Source organism: Oncorhynchus mykiss, chromosome 3 (genome assembly GCF_013265735.2).
Source record: "Oncorhynchus mykiss isolate Arlee chromosome 3, USDA_OmykA_1.1, whole genome shotgun sequence".
Classification (NCBI taxonomy): domain Eukaryota; kingdom Metazoa; phylum Chordata; class Actinopteri; order Salmoniformes; family Salmonidae; genus Oncorhynchus; species Oncorhynchus mykiss.
The window spans coordinates 13440747-13459870 of NC_048567.1; the positions used below are offsets into that span (position 1 = coordinate 13440747).

At 43.6% G+C, this 19124-nt stretch overlaps 1 protein-coding gene across 2 annotated transcripts; it reads right to left on the reverse strand.

Moving 5' to 3' along the window:
* Nucleotides 1-37: 37 nt before the first annotated feature.
* On the reverse strand, nucleotides 38-18302 carry LOC110510175 (probable ATP-dependent RNA helicase ddx6). Of its 2 annotated transcripts, none has more exons than XM_021591554.2 (13): nucleotides 18179-18302; nucleotides 15656-16701; nucleotides 15457-15561; nucleotides 11721-11850; nucleotides 10968-11114; nucleotides 6722-6816; nucleotides 4990-5112; nucleotides 4690-4818; nucleotides 3127-3243; nucleotides 2934-2997; nucleotides 2736-2837; nucleotides 2381-2592; nucleotides 38-2107 (listed from the first exon to the last, which is right to left on the reverse strand). In XM_021591554.2, the coding sequence occupies exons 2-12, from the start codon at nucleotides 15893-15895 to the stop codon at nucleotides 2384-2386; spliced, it is 1461 nt and encodes a 486-aa protein (XP_021447229.1). In that variant the 5' UTR covers nucleotides 15896-16701; nucleotides 18179-18302; the 3' UTR covers nucleotides 38-2107; nucleotides 2381-2383. The 2 variants fall into 2 exon arrangements, with proteins under 2 accessions (XP_021447229.1, XP_021447222.1); XM_021591547.2 differs by lacking the exon at nucleotides 18179-18302 and adding an exon at nucleotides 17713-18155.
* Between the last annotated feature and the right edge of the window lie 822 nt (nucleotides 18303-19124).

Below are 19124 nucleotides of genomic sequence, written 5' to 3' on the forward strand. Positions count from 1 at the left end.
TGTGATGAACCAAGACACACAAAAACTTAGTCACAGGGATGGAGAATCAGCAGGCCTTTATTTGATTCCTTCAAAGGTGCTGGCATTGACACAATTGGCACGAGAATAAACTTTGCTTAGCCATCCTCCTACCACTTTAGCTCAGGAGGTGACCTCTGCCAAAAAGACAACAGGAGCATTACTCAAACCAAATGAGATGGATAAGAGAAAAAAAAAAGAAAAAAAAAAGTAATGAAGTCTACCATAGTCAGCCCTGGAGTACCCCTGGCAAATGTTGCTTCTCTTGCCCATTTTATAGCCTTCTCCCAAAGCTATCGCTTGTTGCTGTGGGCGGCTGGTGTGCTGAGATAAAACGTTATTAATTGGTTAAACACAGACACTTGACAATGCTCAAATCATAAGTCCCATTTCAGTGCTCAAGTGCCTCAATTGAGGATAATTGACAATGGAATAAGTTAAATAAACTCCAGCATTTACAGGGATACTCCAGAGCCAGATGTGGGGAAACAGTGCTCAGTATTGTAGGCTGTTTAAATAATGCATGACAATGGTCCTTGTTTGGTTCTGCTGGTGCTAAACTCAATGCGGAGGCCAGCCATCTGCTCCATCTCTAATGTTGAAGATTGTAGGATCTGTTAGGGTTGTCGCTATAAGATTGTATTTGGCAATATTTTATCCTTTTAAAAGTAGATCTGTACTGTAGCCAATGACAGTACTGCTACAATCTTCCCTCCATTCCTCTGTCAGACTACCCAATATAGCTGTACGAAAGAGGAAAAATATATTGCATAACAATTGTGAGAAAATATGACTGAAATGCTATGATTCCTCAATGACAATTGCCAGTAGTGTAACAAATCCCTTCTTGAGTTAGAGATTAGGGTCCCCCACCCTGTGACCATTTCTGCTCCCTGGTGTCTCTGAAAAGCTACAGATAGATCTAGGGTCAGGTTTTCATCCCCAAAAATCTAATATTAACCACTAGGATAGGGGATGCAAAATTGACCTTAGATCAGTTTCAACAACTCCACATTAAAAACACATAGGAGAGTTCTGGGAAGCTGAGAAAACAAGCACTGACTCAAGGTGAGAGCTAAAGAACACATTACCAGAAGCTCTTTTTAGAACAGAACTTTCAAGCTACTTCCTGGAGCTCTGGTTCACACAGACAGATCCATTCAGACGTACAGTATGAACACTGAGCGGAGGTTAGATTAAGGCACGCAAGTGAGTTAAGAGTGCGAGAGATGAACAGAAGAGTCAGAGAGCGATAGAATAAGATGACTGGCTTCAGCATGTCTACAGAAATAATAAAAAAACATTTTTTTTTTTGGGGGGGGGTCAGTAAGTCAGTGTATCTAAATAAAATGTTTGCCCTGTATCAATGCCCTCTTCGTGTCAGGTTCTATTGCCATCATCTCCTTGTCCAAGGAATTTGTTGCCCAAAAAGTTACGAGTCTGTCTGGTGCCATAGCCCACTAAGGAGGCTGTAAAATATAAACAAACAATAAGTAAACTAATCAATACTCAGTGTGCATCTGCGACAAACTATTCATGTAGGTGCCTTTCATGTATGACTTAAGTCACAGCACGAACACTTAAAAACAAAGAAACTTTTAAAATGTAGTTCTATTCGTATTTCCACCGTATAGCACCATGATAGCATTCCCCAGACAGCTGTTAAAGCAAAGGGGGTCCTTTTGGTTTTTTGAGTAAATCCATTATTCCCTATCAACATGTTCAGCTTTGGTTTCCTCGACAGTCATCTGCTCAGAAATAAGTCTATAGGAAGTGAACCTGACAAGCGAGGAGGGCCTTTTCAACAGGAAATTATGAAATGTGACTGTAGAAGCCACTACAGTGATACACTGACAATACAGAAAGTCAGCAGACTTAGAAAATTGACAGTTGGCAGGTTGGATACATATCATGTTGTTTAAAAAACAGCTGTAAACTGTGACAAAACAAACTGACCACTGCTGTAAACTTTGCCCCTGTGAAAAAGAAAAAGCATCCTGTAGAATTTAAATATTCAGTCAGAAACTAAACTTAATGTCTGTGCGCAGCAGGGGGTGGGTGTGATGAATGCCAGACGCCTCTTGTTCTCCTGGAAAAGAGATAAGGCTCCAGTTACGAACCAATGTTATCAAATTGCAGAAGCAAAGCCTATTCAACAATCCTATTCCCGAGAATCTTTATCAGGCTGAACATGAGAACCGTTTCTCAGTTCAGGCCCTAATGCCCAAAATTATTTTGTTGTATGACCACTGACCAGCAAGGATTCAAAGGACTCAACAGATGAAATAAACAAAAGGTGAAATAACTACCGAGTGCTTTCTATAATGGGAGACTCATCTCTGCATACATGGTCAAACCTTACCATTTATGCTGCGCTTAACTCGCCGTCCTTGCCTCTGATCTCGTCTTCTGCGTCTGGGTCGGCAGAGTGGAACTCCGCCACGTACAGACCCTTGTCGATGCTGCCGGGGATGGGCTTAATGTCGGTCACCAGCTGGTCCTCAATGGACTTCAGGTTGAAGCGGTCCTCAGAGGTGATCAGGTTGATGGCCAGACCCAGGTGACCAAACCTCCCTGGAAAAGGTGTTAAAAATAGACAACAGGCTTATATTTGACACTATTTACCCAGGAGAAAAGCAGATGGTAGCTGGAGAAGACCATGATGTTCCAGTAGGTCTGATTTGACAGCGTGATGAAAATGCAGTGGATGGTCTCACCTGATCTGCCGATGCGATGCAGGTACGTCTCAGCGTTCTTGGGGAAGTCAAAGTTGATCACTACGTTCACCGCTTGAATGTCAATTCCCCTGGTGAACAGATCTAAGCAGGGAGGCAAGAGAATTTAACAATCAGTCTATCAGTTATACAAATAAATTAAATCAAGCAATCATTCAACTCAAGAGTAAAATACGTTACCCGTGCAGACCAAGTTCCTGCAGAGTCCGTTTCTGAAGTCATGGAACACACGGTTTCTATACTCCTGTTTCAAAGGCAAAACCAGTGCAAGGGTTAGCAAAACATGGCTACACAGATCTACACACTGTCTAATGTGAAGGTATTCCATGCGGTCTACATCTAAAGTGCAAGTGGCTGGGCCGGCTGAGCTGACCTGCATCATCTTGGCGTGGATGTAGAAGCAGGAGTAGCCCAGCTGCGTTATCTTCTTGGCCAGCAGCTCAACCCGCTGGGTGGAGTTACAGAAGATAATGGACTGGTTGATCTGGAGCTGTTGGAGAACAAGACACATTGATGAGACAACGTACTCATTATGAATTGATGGATGACCCGAATGAAACATGGCTTCCTGCTCTCCCATTAGTCAATATCTCTAGGACTGAAAGAATGAGCTTTTCTGACTGTGTATGTAAAGGACCAGTTACGGAACACATTTCCAACCCACCTTGAGTTAGTATCTAGCAAAACAAGAGGCAATATCTCTGGGACCTAAGGTTACTCATCAAGCAGTTAGTGCATTCAAAGTATTTAGATATCGTGAATTTCTTCCACACTGTTTTATTACAGCCATATTCTAAAATGGAATAAAATTGACTAGCTCTGGCTGGGCCACTCAAGGACATTCAGAGACTTGTCCCGAAGTCACTCCTGTGTTGTCTTGGCTGTGTTCGCAGGGTCATTGTCCTCTTGGAATGTTGTCCTGAGTGCTCTGGAGCAGGTTGTCAGACTGGGGTGAAGGTTTTTACCAAGGATCTCTTTACTTTGCTCCGTTCATCTTTCCCCTTGATCCTGGCTAGTCTCCCAGTCCCTGCCTCTGGAAAAACATCCCCACAGCATGGTACTGCCACCACCATGCTTATCGGAAGGAAACCTGCCACCATCCGTACAGTTGTGACGCTTGGCATTCAGGCCAAAGTAGTTCAATCTTCGTTTCACCAGACCAGAGAATCTAGTTTCTCAAGGTCTGAGTCTTTAGGTGCATTTTGGCAAACTCCAAGCGGGCTGTCATGTGCCTTTTACAGAGGAGTGGCTTCCGTCTGGCCACTACAGTAAAGGCCTGATTGGTGGAATGCTGCAGAGATGTTCTCCCATCTCCACAGAGGAACTCTGGAGCTCTGTCAGATTGACCATTAGGTTCTTGGTCACCTCTCTGATCAAGGCCCTTCACCCCCGATTGCCGTTTGGCCGTGAGGCCAGCGCTAGGAAGAGTCTACCATTAAGAATGATGGAGGCCACTGTTCTTGGGGACCTTCAATGCTGTAGACATTTTTGGTACCCTTCCCCAGATCTGTGTCTTGACACAATCCAGGCTCCGAGCTCAACGGACAATTCTAGACAGGCGTGTTCCTTTCCAATTCATGTCCAATCAATTTAATTTACAGCAAGTGGACTCCAATCAAGTTTTTTATACATCAAGGATGATCAATGGAAACAGGATGCACCTGAGCTCAATTTTGAGTCTCCCATCAAAGGGTCTTTATACGTATCTGTTTTTTTTGTTTTTTTAATACATTTGCAAAAATTTATAAAAACCTGTTTCTGCTTTGTCATTATGGGGTAGTGCGTGTAGATTAATGAGGGGGGAAAAAAATAATGTAATCCATTTTAGAATGAGGCTGTAAAGTAACAAAATGTGACAAATGTCAAGGGGTCTGAATACTTTCCGAATGCACTGTATGTAGCTCAACAAACTACCTCCAGATTTCGACACACTCACCCTGGAGAAGAGGGTGTTGAGGCAGTGGACTTTCTGCCTCTCAGTGACATAGGCATAGTACTGGGTGATGCCCTTCAGTGTCAGCTCATCCATCAGGTTGATCTCATAGGGCTTTGAAAGGTGCTTCGCCTGGAGAGGGGGAAAGGGGTAAACATATTGCAATTGAAAGTAAAGACAATTCAGTTGTCAACTTTTAATTCAGACTCATTTATCTCATTGAATCTCCATGCACATCTTCCCCTTGGTCTCCCCCTGTTCTCATACTCTCTAGCCCCCAGTTATCAAGGAAAGTCCTCTCACCATGAACTTCTGCACACTGATGGGGAAGGTGGCAGAGTAGAGTAGGATCTGACGACCCTTAGCCAGGAAGCTAATGATGTCTTCGATCAGGACCACAAAGTCCTGAGACAGCAGCTTGTCTGCCTAGAGAGAGAGTCAGGACACATTTGTTGATGACCCAGTTCAGTGCAGCCTCAGTACATTAACATAACTGAGCAAAAAAAATATGTTCTCTCACTGTCAACTGCGTTTATTTTAAGCAAACTTAACATGTGTAAATATTTGTATGACCATAAGATTCAACAACTGAGACAAACTGAACAAGTTCCACTGTCATGTGACTAACATAAATGGAATAATGTGTCCCTGAACAAAGGGGAGGTCAAAATCAAGTCACAGTCAATGCAGCTGGTGGGCACACCAGATACTAAGTAAAGCAGTGCATCTCCTCATGGACTGCACCAGATTTGCCAGTTCTTCCTGTGATATGTTACCCCACTCTTCCACCAAATGCACTTGCAAGTTCCCAGACGTGCTCAATGGGATTGAGATCCAGACTCTTCGCTGGCCATGGCAGAACACTGACATTCCTGTCTTGCAGGAAATCACGCACAGAAAGAGCAGTATGGCATTGTCATGCTGGAGGGTCATGTCAGGGAGAGCCTGCAGGAAGGGTACCACATGAGGGAGGTCGTCGTCTTTCCTGTAACACATAGCGTTGAGATTGCCTGCAATGACAACCTCATGCTGTGACACACCGCCCCAGACCATGACGGACCCTCCACCTCGACCCCGCTCCAGAGAACACACATTTCTTCCAACGATAAATGCGAATCCGACCATCACCCCTGGTGAGACAAAACCGCAACTCGTCAGTGAAGAGCACTTTTTTCCAGTCCTGTCTATCCCAGTGACAGTGGGTTTGTGCCCATAGGCGCCGTTGTTGCCAGTGATGTCTGGTGAGGACCTGCCTCACTACAGACCTACAAGCCCTCAGTCCAGCCTCTCTCAGCCCATTGCGGACAGTCTGAGCACTGATGAAGGGATTGTGCGTTCCTGGTGTAACTCGGGCAGTTGTTGCCATCCTGTACCTGTCCCGCAGGTGTGATGTTCAGATGTGTAACAATGCCTGCACCGGATCGGTACGTGGTCTGCCACAGAGGACGATCAGCTGTCCGTCCTGTCTCCCTGTAGCGCAGTCTTAGGCGTCTCACAGTACGGACATTGCAATTTATTGCCTTGGCCACATCTGCAGTCCTCATGCCTCCTTGCAGCATGCCTAAGGCATGTTCACACAGATGAGCAGAAACCCTGGGCCACTTTCTTTTGGTGTTTTTCCAGAGTCAGTAGAAAGCCCCCTTTAGTGTCCTAAGTTTTCATAACTGCCTACCGTCTGTAAGCTGTCAGTGTCTTAACCTTTCCACAGGTGCATGTTCATTAATAGTTGTTTATGGTTCATTGAACAAGCATGGGAAACAGTGTTTAAACCCTTCACAATGAAGATCTGTGACGTTCTTTGAAAGACAGGGTCCTGAAAAAGGGACATTTCTTTTTTGCTGAGTTTATGTTCAAAGAGAGTAGGTGGCAAAGTGGGGCTACTTTCAAACTTTCACTTGGCTTATTAAACCAATACTATTCCTGTAGAAAAACTAAAACGTGCAACTACGGAGTGTTCCACAAAAAAAAATATATATATACACTTTCCAGATTTCATAACATATGCCGCTTTAATAAAACAACCAGCGACGCTCACCTCATCCATCACCATCATCTGGACTTTATCCACTTTGGCCACTCCCTTCTTTATCAGGTCCAGGATCCTGCCTGGTGTGGCTATCACCACATGCACTGAGACAAGGGACGAGATAAAGAAAAAATAAACATCAAGTACTAGGGATGTGCATCTTTCCCCTTTAAGACGATTTGTTACGCATCCAGACAAATTGTCTCCGATACAGGTACGATAGGTTTTAGTTTGAAACGATTCAGTGTGACTCGGTTTGATTAGAGCAGGGGTGGGCAACTCCAGTCCTCAAGGGCCTGATTGGAGAAAAAGTGTGACACCATCCCTAGAAAACACAGCTGATTAATCAAATTGCATTCTAAACCGAAGATTAGGGTCCGGATTCACAAAACATGAAAAAAACATACGTTTAAGGGAAGAAAAAAAAAATTGTAAGTTCATAAGATAGTTCGTAAATGCAAATCCTCAAAATGTTCTTAGGAACTTTGTAAATATCATGTGGCATTGACAGTGACGAGCTAGAAACAAATAAGCCTATGTGACAGGGATGATCGGATTTGGTTATTTTTCTTCACACGTTATAGCCATCAGACTAGCTATATCAAAATCAAAAACAGATAACCAAGAAAAGAGATGAAATGGAGGAAAGAGCAGCCAGGAAAAGGTTGCTGTTGGGGAGACTTGATAACTGCGGGGTCACTGCAGAGACCAAAAATAAAGTATGGGCTTGAGTGGCCGAGTGTCTGTGCCGTCGGGGGTATGGCAAGGGACATTGACGCCGTAAAAAAAGGGAGCTGAGAGACCATTCATGTGGACCAGCTGGAGGAGAAGGTGTAGGTGGTTGAGGAACTGCGCGACCGGTAAGTTAGCTAGCTAACGTAGCTAACGCGTAAAGACATTATAGCCAGCATGGCTATTGACATTAACATTAGCCATGTTCTTTGCAAATTGACGAGATAGCGCTAGCTATTTAACACTTCTAGATTGTAATATATTGCTAATTACTTCCTAGTTAGCGTGTTTCATTTGTATTAAAAATATCCAGTAGCCAACTGTCTGCGGTGCAAGAAAATGTTAATGGCTACAAAAGTATCCATGTCTCAAGACAAGAGTTTAGCCGTGCTAAAGTTTAGGATTTCTTCTTGGAAATGTACTTAAGCATTATTTTCAAGAATCACATTTAACTTTTTTCTTAGGAAAACCTTAACATTTCCAATAACTTAATTGAGGAATAGCAACTTTGCTTACCGAAAAAATGGCTGTTAAGACATTTAAGGTTTTGTGAATCCGGACCAAGGTGACTATTGGAGTAAGGCGTGTTAACTGGTGTAAAACTGACATCAGGCCCTCGAGGACTGGAATTGCCCACCCCTGGATTAGAGGAACATATCAATGCGATGCACTAACATCTGTTGCATACACACATTCATTTTCCATTCTAAATTAAAATCTGCTGCAGATGGAGCTCATGAGCTTTTTTTTCTTTTATTTAAAACCTCTTAGGGCTAGGGGGCAGTGTTCGGGAGTTCGGATAAATGACTTGCCCAAAGTAAACTGCCTGTTACTCAGGCCCAGAAGCTAAGATATGCATATAATTGGTAGCATTGGATAGAAAACACTGAAGATTATAAAACTTTAAATAATGTCTGTATAACAGAACTGATATTGCAGTTTTATATTGCAGATTTCCCAAGGGAAATCCATCCAGATTAAAAACATTTTAAGTCACTGTCCATTTCAACACTTGTCTACATGATAAACAAATAAATAGCTCCCAGGTTGCAGTTCCTATGCCTTCCACTAGATGTCAGTCTGACTAGTCTTGTGGCACGTGTGGAATAGGGCGCGCACCCCGTTATTTATCTCCGGTATTGAACATACTACATGCCTTCTTAAATGTTATCGTTTATTTACATATTAGCGTACCCGAGGATTGATTAGAAACGTTGTTTGACTTGTTTGGACAAACTTTATTGATACATTTTGGGATTCCATTGTATGCATGTTGAACTTGTGGAACAAGTGGATTACTGAATCAATCGTGCGCTAAGAGGTTAACTGACTTGCCTAGTTAAAGGTTAATAAATTCTTATTTACAATGACGGCCTACCAGGGAAGTGCCATGTTCAGGGGCAGAACGACAGATTGATCATGTTAGCTCGGGGATTCGATCCAGCCAACGCTCTAACCACTAGGCTGTGTGTAAATTATGCTTGTTGGCATCTGATCTGAGCCATTAGGAAAATCACCCACTAATGAATGTCATTTTTGCTGATTAAGTGTTAGAGCTAGTAATGTATAAATATATATTTAAAAAAAAATCTTGCAATGAATATATAACACAACTTTGTATTTCACCCGTCTCATAATTGGCCGGTTTAGATTCCTGAAACGTAACTCTGGACCCCGAAGTCAGTTCCACTGCATTTGATTCATTATTCATTCTAAATCAGGGACTGATTTAGACCTGCGACACCAGGCGTGTGCGATTAATGATCAGGTAGAACAGAAAACCAGCAGGCTCCGGACCTCGTATGGTGAGAGTTGAATACCCCTGGTTTAGACCGTTTGGAGGTTAAGACTGAGTGAGCTTGTATTCTTCTCTAGCTTCGACCATGTAATACGGTTAGAAAAAGTGATTGCTGTCCCCGTTATGAAATTACCAACTTCACCATATACACCTAAAAATGACTACACAGATTGTTTTAAGCAAAACTACTGCTGATAGTGAACTTTAACAATCCAAATCAAATGTATGCCCTGATCAGCATGTAGCCTACCTACCTAAGTGCATTTGACTTTTAAAAAACTAGAAAATTTTATTTGTCACTCAACTAATAAAGGCTAATAGAGCAAGCCATTTTAAACACTTGAATGCTGAGGGTGAGTCGCAGACATACCAGAACAGGAATAGACCTATCCATCGTTGGTCAGCGTGCGAAGCTGAACACAGGACACAGTTTGACAAGGCTACTGATATTTACTGGGGTTGTAGGGCATGCAAAATTACTTCTAGATCAATGACTGTCAACATAATTAAATGCTTAGTTCAACACTGGAGACAACACAGTTGCCATAAAATATTTGGTATTTTCAGAATTAAATATTATTTTCAGAAGTAATTTGAGCAAAAAAAAACAAAAAAGTTGTCCGGCGATTCGTAACGTTTGAATAGATTCTGACAATGCATGCTACATTTGGATCTGTTTGGGGTCCCGCGGATCAATGCACTCATACCTTAAACACTTGAATCAGGGACCTATCGTTACAGCGGACCAAACAACTCACACTATATATACACATAAAAGTATGTAGACCCCTCTTCAAATGAGTGGATTTGGCCATTTCAACCACACACGTTGCAGACCTGTGTATAAAAACAGCCATGCAATCTCCATAGACAAACAGTAACAGTAGAATGGTCTTACTAAAGAGCTCAGTGACTTTCAATGTGGCACCGTCACAGGATGCCATCTTTCCAACAAGTCAGTTCATCAAATGTCTGCCTTGCTAGAGCTGCCCCGGTCAACTGTTTCTGCTGTTATTGTGAAGCGTAAACATCTAGGAGCAATAATGGCTCAGCAATGAAGTGGTAGTGCTGAAGTTGTAACACTCATTGTGGAGTTCCAAACTACCTTGAAGCAACGTCAGCACAAGAACTGTTCATCGGGAGATTCTTTAAATGGGTTTCCATGGCCGAGCAGCCGCACACAACCCTAAAATCACCATGCGCAATGCCAAGCGTCAGCTGGAGTGGCGTTATAAAGCCATTGGATTCTGGAGCAGTGGAAATGCATTCTCTGGAGTGATGAATCAAGCTTCACCATCTGGCAGTCCTAAGGACTAATCTGAGTTTGGCAGATACCAGGAGAATGCCAACTGCCCCAAGGGAGGACTAATATTAATGCCAATGATTTTGGAATGAGATGTTCGACGTGCAGGTGTCCACATCCTTTTGGTCATGTAGTGTATCAAACATTTGAATCAGGGACTGATCATTACAGCCCTAGTAAGTACAGTATATAAAGGCACATAGTGAGGAGCTGCAAAATGTGCTGTTGTGTAACATGGGCAAGTCTCTTGAACAGCCAAACTAGATGTAAAGTTAAAGTAACACAGTTCAGTGTCAGTCACACAAGCAAACAATATCCATAGTATCTGTAGAACTATGATCAGCTGCAGTTCTTCACACATTGGTTATGCCACTACAGCCACTCTATAACCCTTTCGACTGCCTGTCCCCAGTAGCAGTTACCAGTCTCGTCCAGACGCATGATGTCGTCCCTCAGGTTGGTGCCTCCTGTGGTGGCCATGACCTTGACCCCACCCATGTGCTTGCTCACCTGGATGCTGATCTGGCTCACCTGCAGGGCTAACTCTCGAGTAGGAACCATCACCATGGCTGCAGAGAGGAGAGGAAGGGGAGAGAGAGGAAGAAATTTAAGGACAAAGGAGAGAAAAAGGGGTTTGGGGAATGAGGGACAAGAGAAAAACAATCTCCACAAATAAATTGGAATAAATAACCTATAACCGGAGACCATTAAAAAAGCCCAATTTCCCTGACAGGTAATGAGCTCAGGCACTGGCTTAACTGAATGTAATTTATCCAACTCACTAAACTCAAGTGGCCTTGACATTAAGAATCTGTGGCATACTGTTCCCTTGTGTTCAAGCTCTATTACAGCACACTGTGTGTGGGCGTTAGGTTTGTGACAGTGGGTCTGTCCATATGTCAGAGATTCCGTGTCCCACCAGGCGTACTCAGCCGTAGCAATGCCCTCTCCATACACTGAATGTGTGCTTACTTGTGCATCAATCTAGTGAATTGTTCAGGCAACTACATAGCGGTATTCACCAGTGATTACATCACAATAGGCCAAATTAATCATAAAACATTAAGGGCAGATTTCATAGACGGACTTTGTACCAACATTGATTAAAACAAGCAAATGAGATCACATGGATTGATGTTGAAACAGTATTGAGTAGCAGCTGGTGCAGTTCTCACCCTGTATGTGGTCCTTCTTCAGGTCTATCCTCTCCAGGAGAGGAATGAGGTAGGCTCCGCTTTTCCCGGTGCCATTCTTAGCCCGGGCAAGGATGTCCCTTCCTGACAGAGCAATGGGGATGCTCTCCTCCTGGGGACAGGCAGACATAGGTTGGTGAGAGAGACCGTTCCACAAACATGAGCAAACACTAACACACATTCAACAAAGTTCCAAAATAAATCAAATCAAATGTTATTTGTCACATACACATGGTTAGCAGATGTTAATGTGAGTGTAGTGAAATGCTTGTGCTTCTAGTTCCGACAATGCAGTAATAACCAACAAGTAATCTAACTAACAATTCCAAAACTACTGTCTTGTACAGTGTAAGGGGATAAAGAATATGTACATAAGGATATATGAATGAGTGATGGTACAGAGCAGCATAGGCAAGATACAGTAGATGGTATTGAGTACAGTATATACATATGAGATGAGTATGTAAACAAAGTGGCATAGTTAAAGTGGCTAGTGATACATGTATTACATAAGGATACAGTCGATGATATAGAGTACAGTATATACGTATGCATATGAGATGAATAATGTAGGGTAAGTAACATTATATAAGGTAGCATTGTTTAAAGTGGCTAGTGATATATTTACATCATTTCCCATCAATTCCCATTATTAAAGTGGCTGGAGTTGAGTCAGTGTCAGTGTGTTGGCAGCAGCCACTCAATGTTAGTGGTGGCTGTTTAACAGTCTGATGGCCTTGAGATAGAAGCTGTTTTTCAGTCTCTCGGTCCCAGCTTTGATGCACCTGTACTGACCTCGCCTTCTGGATGATAGCGGGGTGAACAGGCAGTGGCTCGGGTGGTTGATGTCCTTAATGATCTTTATGGCCTTCCTGTGACATCGGGTGGTGTAGGTGTCCTGGAGGGCAGGTAGTTTGCCCCCGGTGATGCGTTGTGCAGACCTCACTACCCTCTGGAGAGCCTTACGGTTGAGGGCGGAGCAGTTGCCGTACCAGGCGGGGATACAGCCCGCCAGGATGCTCTCGATCGTGCATCTGTAGAAGTTTGTGAGTGCTTTTGGTGACAAGCCGAATTTCTTCCGCCTCCTGAGGTTGAAGAGGCGCTGCTGCGCCTTCTTCACAATGCTGTCGGTGTGAGTGGACCAATTCAGTTTGTCTGTGATGTGTATGCCGAGGAACTTAAAACTTGCTACCCTCTCCACTACTGTTCCATCGATGTGGATAGGGGGGGTGTTCCCTCTGCTGTTTCCTGAAGTCCACAATCATCTCCTTAGTTTTGTTGACGTTGAGTGTGAGGTTATTTTCCTGACACCACACTCCGAGGGCCCTCACCTCCTCCCTGTAGGCCGTCTCGTCGTTGTTGGTAATCAAGCCTACCACTGTTGTGTCGTCCGCAAACTTGATGATTGAGTTGGAGGCGTGCGTGGCCACGCAGTCGTAGGTGAACAGGGAGTACAGGAGAGGGCTCAGAACGCACCCTTGTGGGGCCCCAGTGTTGAGGATCAGCGGGGAGGAGATGTTGTTGCCTACCCTCACCACCTGGGGGGCGGCCCGTCAGGAAGTCCAGTACCCAGTTGCACAGGGCGGGGTCGAGACCCAGGGTCTCGAGCTTGATGACGAGCTTGGAGGGTACTATGGTGTTGAATGCCGAGCTGTAGTCAATGAACAGCATTCTCACATAGGTATTCCTCTTGTCCAGATGGGTTAGGGCAGTGTGCAGTGTGGTTGAGATTGCATCGTCTGTGGACCTATTTGGGCGGTAAGCAAATTGGAGTGGGTCTAGGGTGTCAGGTAGGGTGGAGGTGATATGGTCCTTGACTAGTCTCTCAATGCACTTCATGATGACGGAAGTGAGTGCTACGGGGCGGTAGTCGTTTAGCTCAGTTACCTTAGCTTTCTTGGGAACAGGAACAATGGTGGCCCTCTTGAAGCATGTGGGAACAGCAGACTGGTATAGGGATTGATTGAATATGTCCGTAAACACACCGGCCAGCTGGTCTGCGCATGCTCTGAGGGCGCGGCTGGGGATGCCGTCTGGGCCTGCAGCCTTGCGAGGGTTAACACGTTTAAATGTCTTACTCACCTCGGCTGCAGTGAAGGAGAGACCGCATGTTTTCGTTGCAGGCCGTGTCAGTGGCACTGTATTGTCCTCAAAGCGGGCAAAAAAGTTATTTAGTCTGCCTGGGAGCAGGACATCCTGGTCCGTGACTGGGCTGGATTTCTTCCTGTAGTCCGTGATTGACTGTAGACCCTGCCACATGCCTCGTGTCTGAGCCGTTGAATTGAGATTCTACTTTGTCTCTGTACTGACGCTTAGCTTGTTTGATAGCCTTGCGGAGGGAATAGCTGCACTGTTTGTATTCGGTCATGTTACCAGACACCTTGCCCTGATTAAAAGCAGTGGTTCGCGCTTTCAGTTTCACGCGAATGCTGCCATCAATCCACGGTTTCTGGTTAGGGAATGTTTTAATCGTTGCTATGGGAACGACATCTTCAACGCACATTCTAATGAACTCGCACACCGAATCAGCGTATTCGTCAATGTTGTTGTCTGACGCAATACGAAACATGTCCCAGTCCACGTGATGGAAGCAGTCTTGGAGTGTGGAGTCAGCTTGGTCGGACCAGCGTTGGACAGACCTCAGCGTGGGAGCCTCTTGTTTTAGTTTCTGTCTGTAGGCAGGGATCAACAAAATGGAGTCGTGGTCAGCTTTTCCGAAAGGGGGGGCGGGGCAGGGCCTTATATGCGTCGCGGAAGTTAGAGTAACAATGATCCAAGGTCTTTCCACCCCTGGTTGCGCAATCGATATGCTGATAAAATTTAGGGAGTCTTGTTTTCAGATTAGCCTTGTTAAAATCCCCAGCTACAATTAATGCAGCCTCCGGATAAATGGTTTCCAGTTTGCAAAGAGTCAAATAAAGTTAATTCAGAGCCATCGATGTGTCTGCTTGGGGGGGGGGGATATATACGGCTGTGATTATAATCGAAGAGAATTCTCTTGGTAGATAATGCGGTCTAAATTTGATTGTGAAGAATTCTAAATCAGGTGAACAGAAGGATTTGAGTTCCTGTATCTGTATATGTATATGTTTCTTTCATCACACCATGTCACGTTAGTCATAAGGCATACGCGCCCCCGCCCCTCGTCTTACCAGAAAGATGTTTGTTTCTGTCTTCGCGATGCGTGGAGAAACCCGTTGGCTGCACCGCCTCGGATAGCGTCTCTCCAGTGAGCCACGTTTCCGTGAAGCAAAGAACGTTACAGTCTCTGATGTCCCTCTGGAATGCTACCCTTGCTCGGATTTCATCAACCTTGTTGTCAAGAGACTGGACATTGGCAAGAAGAATGCTAGGGAGTGGTGCACGGTGTGCCCGTCTCCGGAGTCTGACCAGAAGACCGCCTCGTTTCCCTCTTTTCGGAGTCGTTTTTTTGGGTCGCTGCATGGAATCCGCGCCGTTGTCCTGTTTGTAAGGCAGAACACAGGATCCGCGTTGCGAAAAACATATTCTTGGTCGTACTGATGGTGAGTTGACGCTGATCTTCTATTCAGTAGTTCTTCTCGACTGTATGTAATGAAACCTAAGATGACCTGGGGTACTAATGTAAGAAATAACACGTAAAAAAACAAAAAACTGCATAGTTTCCTAGGAACGCGAAGCGAGGCGGCCATCTCTGTCGGCGCCGGAAGTCGTGGACAGAGAAGCAGAGGCAAGTTACCTGTACAGGAGATGGTTTCTCCCAGCCCATCTCAAAGATCCCCATCAGTAGCTCCCGCTTCAGGCAGTAGTCCTCAAACTCATTCCCCTTGGTCGATGTCACATCCTGGGGAAAGAGTAGATGGTCAAGGTTGAAGCTAGGGTCATTATTGATTGATGGGCTTGCTATGTTAAACTGTGAATGTGTCACTAGGACTTACTGATGTTCTAAATCTGCAGTCTTTCTGTGGAAGCTGCAGGCACTTCTTCCAGTCATCGCCAAACCGGATACCCCCACTGCCCTGGGGAATGTTACCTCCCTTCTGTTGGGCATCTGGTTGTGGGGCAGTTGCCAGGGATCCTGATGTTAGTCCAACTGGTTTGAGTGGTCCTCTAAACTGCCCATTGGGCTTGTTCAGTCCCATGATGGATGTTGGGTTCTCCGTTCTTGCTGTAGACATGGCTTAGAGAGCTTTTCCTTCAGTCTGTCAATTCCTTAGTCACTTAGCTAAACTGTTTTGTTCAATATTTCCTTAGAGATTGTTTTTCCACTCGTGGAACTAATGTCCTTGTTATTTAGCTCACAAAAAAAAAAACTAAAACCTTGTTTTCAGGATTTCTAATTTAAAGAATGTATACACTTATACGTACAGATCTCTTGAAAAGAAGAGTCTGGCATACGAAAATGGTATATTTACAAGACGCTCCCCAAAAAGGGAGAAATTAGCATTTATATGAATAAATTGATCATATATCCGCTCAAAATCAAACCTATGTGAACGTGTTTCAGAATTCAACAGAGTTCAAACATCTAAAGTAAATTATCCTGAAGCAGTCTTATTCCTGGTGAAAAATGCCTTTTCTGAAGTTCTGTGTACAACAACCTGTTAAGTTTTTAATATTGTTTATGTTCAAAGACCTTTTAAGCTTTTTTCCTGGACTGAAGTGGTTGTACGTTTCTTTGTTAGAGTCTCAAGTGCTTTTAGTCTTTTACATTCAAACAGACCTGTACTGTCCTCTGATTCACATGGACTATTCCTATGTTTCTGAGTCTTTCAACTTGGTGTGTTTTTTGGTGTTTTATGAGGCAATTTTGCTATTGGCAACCTCAAAAAATGACATACAAAACACTGAGGGTAATAGTTCCAACCCTTTGTGTTGTTCACTTGGACAGTCACAATGTGTGTTCTGCTGTTGTGCTCTTCTTTTGCTGTGGTAGATGTGGAGCTGACACCCTTAGTTGCATTTGCTTTCAACTCCAGGTAACCTGCACGAAACCAACAAAACAGCACAAGGACAAAAACAATGTTACATGTCTAAATTATTAATGAAACCAAGTCTCAACTTTTAAACAAAAACAACCACTAACTAGGACTGTACTTTAAATGATGGAACATGTTAATTTCCTGATAGACTCGATTAGCGATACACTTGAGCATTTTAGTTTTAACGTGTAACTAGGTAACTGGACAGATTAGCAAGGTGTTTAGCTAGCTAGTTCGGTTACGTGGTAAAAATGGTCGATATAATAAGTGTAGTTAGCTAGTTTCCAAGTGCAGTGGTCTGGGGCAACAGGAAAACTGTTTTAACAAGATCCAAAACCTAAGTTACGAGCACACGTTAGTTACACACAAGTTGGCTGTGATAAAACACTACATTAGCAAACTAGGACTGAGCTCAACAAAATAGTTCAGTTAACGTTAGCTCCGAGTTGGTGCTTAGTGTACTCGTGAGATATTGAATAAATTGAACAGCCATACTAGACCCACATTTGGTTTATTAGCAAACAGGTGGCTAACTAATGATTGTTTGTGTGACCACAGTAACGTTAACGGTAGGTAGGCACACTTTACGTGGATACTAACTAGCTACCTAGTGGCATTAAATGCCCGGTGAAGTAGATTAGCTAAGCTAACGTACCAAGCTATAGCTGTGAAGTTAGCTAGTCAACTACCGTTAGCTAGCTAGCTGTGATAACGTCTTAATCGAAGTTTATGGGCTGAGTTAGTTTAACTGACAACTTTGAGGCTAACAGTAACTTCACGACACAAGTCCGAGTTGAGTCTGGCGATTTAGACAGTCGACAGATTTGATAAAGTAAAAAAATAATAACTAGCTAGCACGTTTGCTTTGCAAACATTGCTGGTTAGTTAGCTAACTATAATAAATAACGTTAAGCGTAGCCTGACTGGTCGATTCACCTTCTTTAAACATACTAGCCTAGGCAGTCGAGTAGCGCCCATGCACTCAGCTACTTCAAACAAATACAATATGTTACCTTAATGTTCATCGGACGTCTTCTCTCGTTAACTTAATTAGAGCAAATGTTCCAAGTATTATGATACGGTTTGTGTTTCGTGAAAACCACCGACTTGTCTCTCTTTTGTCTCTTCTTTAAAAAAAAAAAGACAATTCAACATGGCCGCGCGCTCGCCTTTAGCTTGTTGTCTCTTTCGCTTTCCTACTGTCGTCACTAGTTACGACAGCCACAAAATCATAAACCCCGCCCATTTATACAATTTATCTTCTTAAAATGTGATTTTAACCTGATAACCGTATGCCTAACAATATAAACCTATTTTTATGCATGTTTATGATATAACCCATGTTTACTTTGCGGCTGTGGTAACTAATGGAACCCTTCGTTCGTCTGGCTGCGCAGGTACATTAACTATCCAATCAGCATGTCCTGTTTCGAACTCAAATTGGTTAGCGCTATCTGCTTCCAGTTTCGTGAAACCCACCGACTTGTCTCTCTTTTGTCTCTTCTTTAAAAACAAAATTACAATTCAACATGGCCGCACGCTCGCCTTCAGCTGGTTTTCTCTTTCGCTTTCCTACTGGGTCGTCACTAGTTGCCACAGCCACAAAGTAATAAGCCCCACCCATTTTTCTTCTTCAAATGTGATTTTAACCTGTTAAACCGTATGCCTAACCTTAAAAATATATATTTTTATTTTTTTATAAATGTTTACGATATAACCACGTTTGACTTTGTGGATGTGGTAACTAATGGAACCCTTCGTTCGTCTGGCTGCGCAGGTACATGAACTATCCAATCAACGTGTCCTGTTTCGAACTCAAAATGAATAGCGCTATATGGGTTCCTTGGGACGTCCCTACGGTAAAACACTTGCTTCCCAGACGAAACAGTTCGGTAGAGTTCGTGCACATATTATGACGACATTTGTGTTAGTTTTGGACTTCGGTGAGGGTTTTTTCGGCTGTTCGGGCACATTAAAAAAAATTCTGGAGGAAAGCCGAAGTTCGGTGCCGATGTCTACGCCCCTTCGTCGGTGATTGGTCAACAGTAGAGATTCCTCAATATAGTCTTTGTTGTTATTCAACCAGAGACAACTCGTTTTCATGCTATTTTTTTAATTGACAAATACTGCACACACAATCTTAGTCAGATGTACAATTGTGCGTCTAAGATCTATTCGGTAAAAACGTCAAAATTAATGACATTTATTGGGATATCTTCGGTAAATTCGGACTATTTTGAGGGACTGTAACTGGCTACGGCGTCTCAAAATGGACAAACAGTACTATTGACATTTCCCCCCCTCGTTTCAAGCGTAGGTCGAAGTAGCACACTCGGTTCGGATAGTCGAATTCGGCTAGGGTCAGCATGTTGCCTCATTTAACACCTATAATAACCATAACCCTTTGCTTAACCATTTTACATTT

Bases quoted from the DNA above. Each gene is read 5' to 3' on its own strand.
- LOC110510175 (XM_021591554.2), bottom strand. From the start codon at position 15,895: ATGTCTACAGCAAGAACGGAGAACCCAACATCCATCATGGGACTGAAC. The intron at 11,115-11,720 runs GTGAGAACTGCA...TCCTCTCTGCAG, and splicing joins GAAGAAGGACCACATACAGG to CCATGGTGATGGTTCCTACT. The intron at 4,819-4,989 runs GTGAGAGGACTT...CCCCCTCTCCAG, and splicing joins TCAGTGTGCAGAAGTTCATG to GCGAAGCACCTTTCAAAGCC.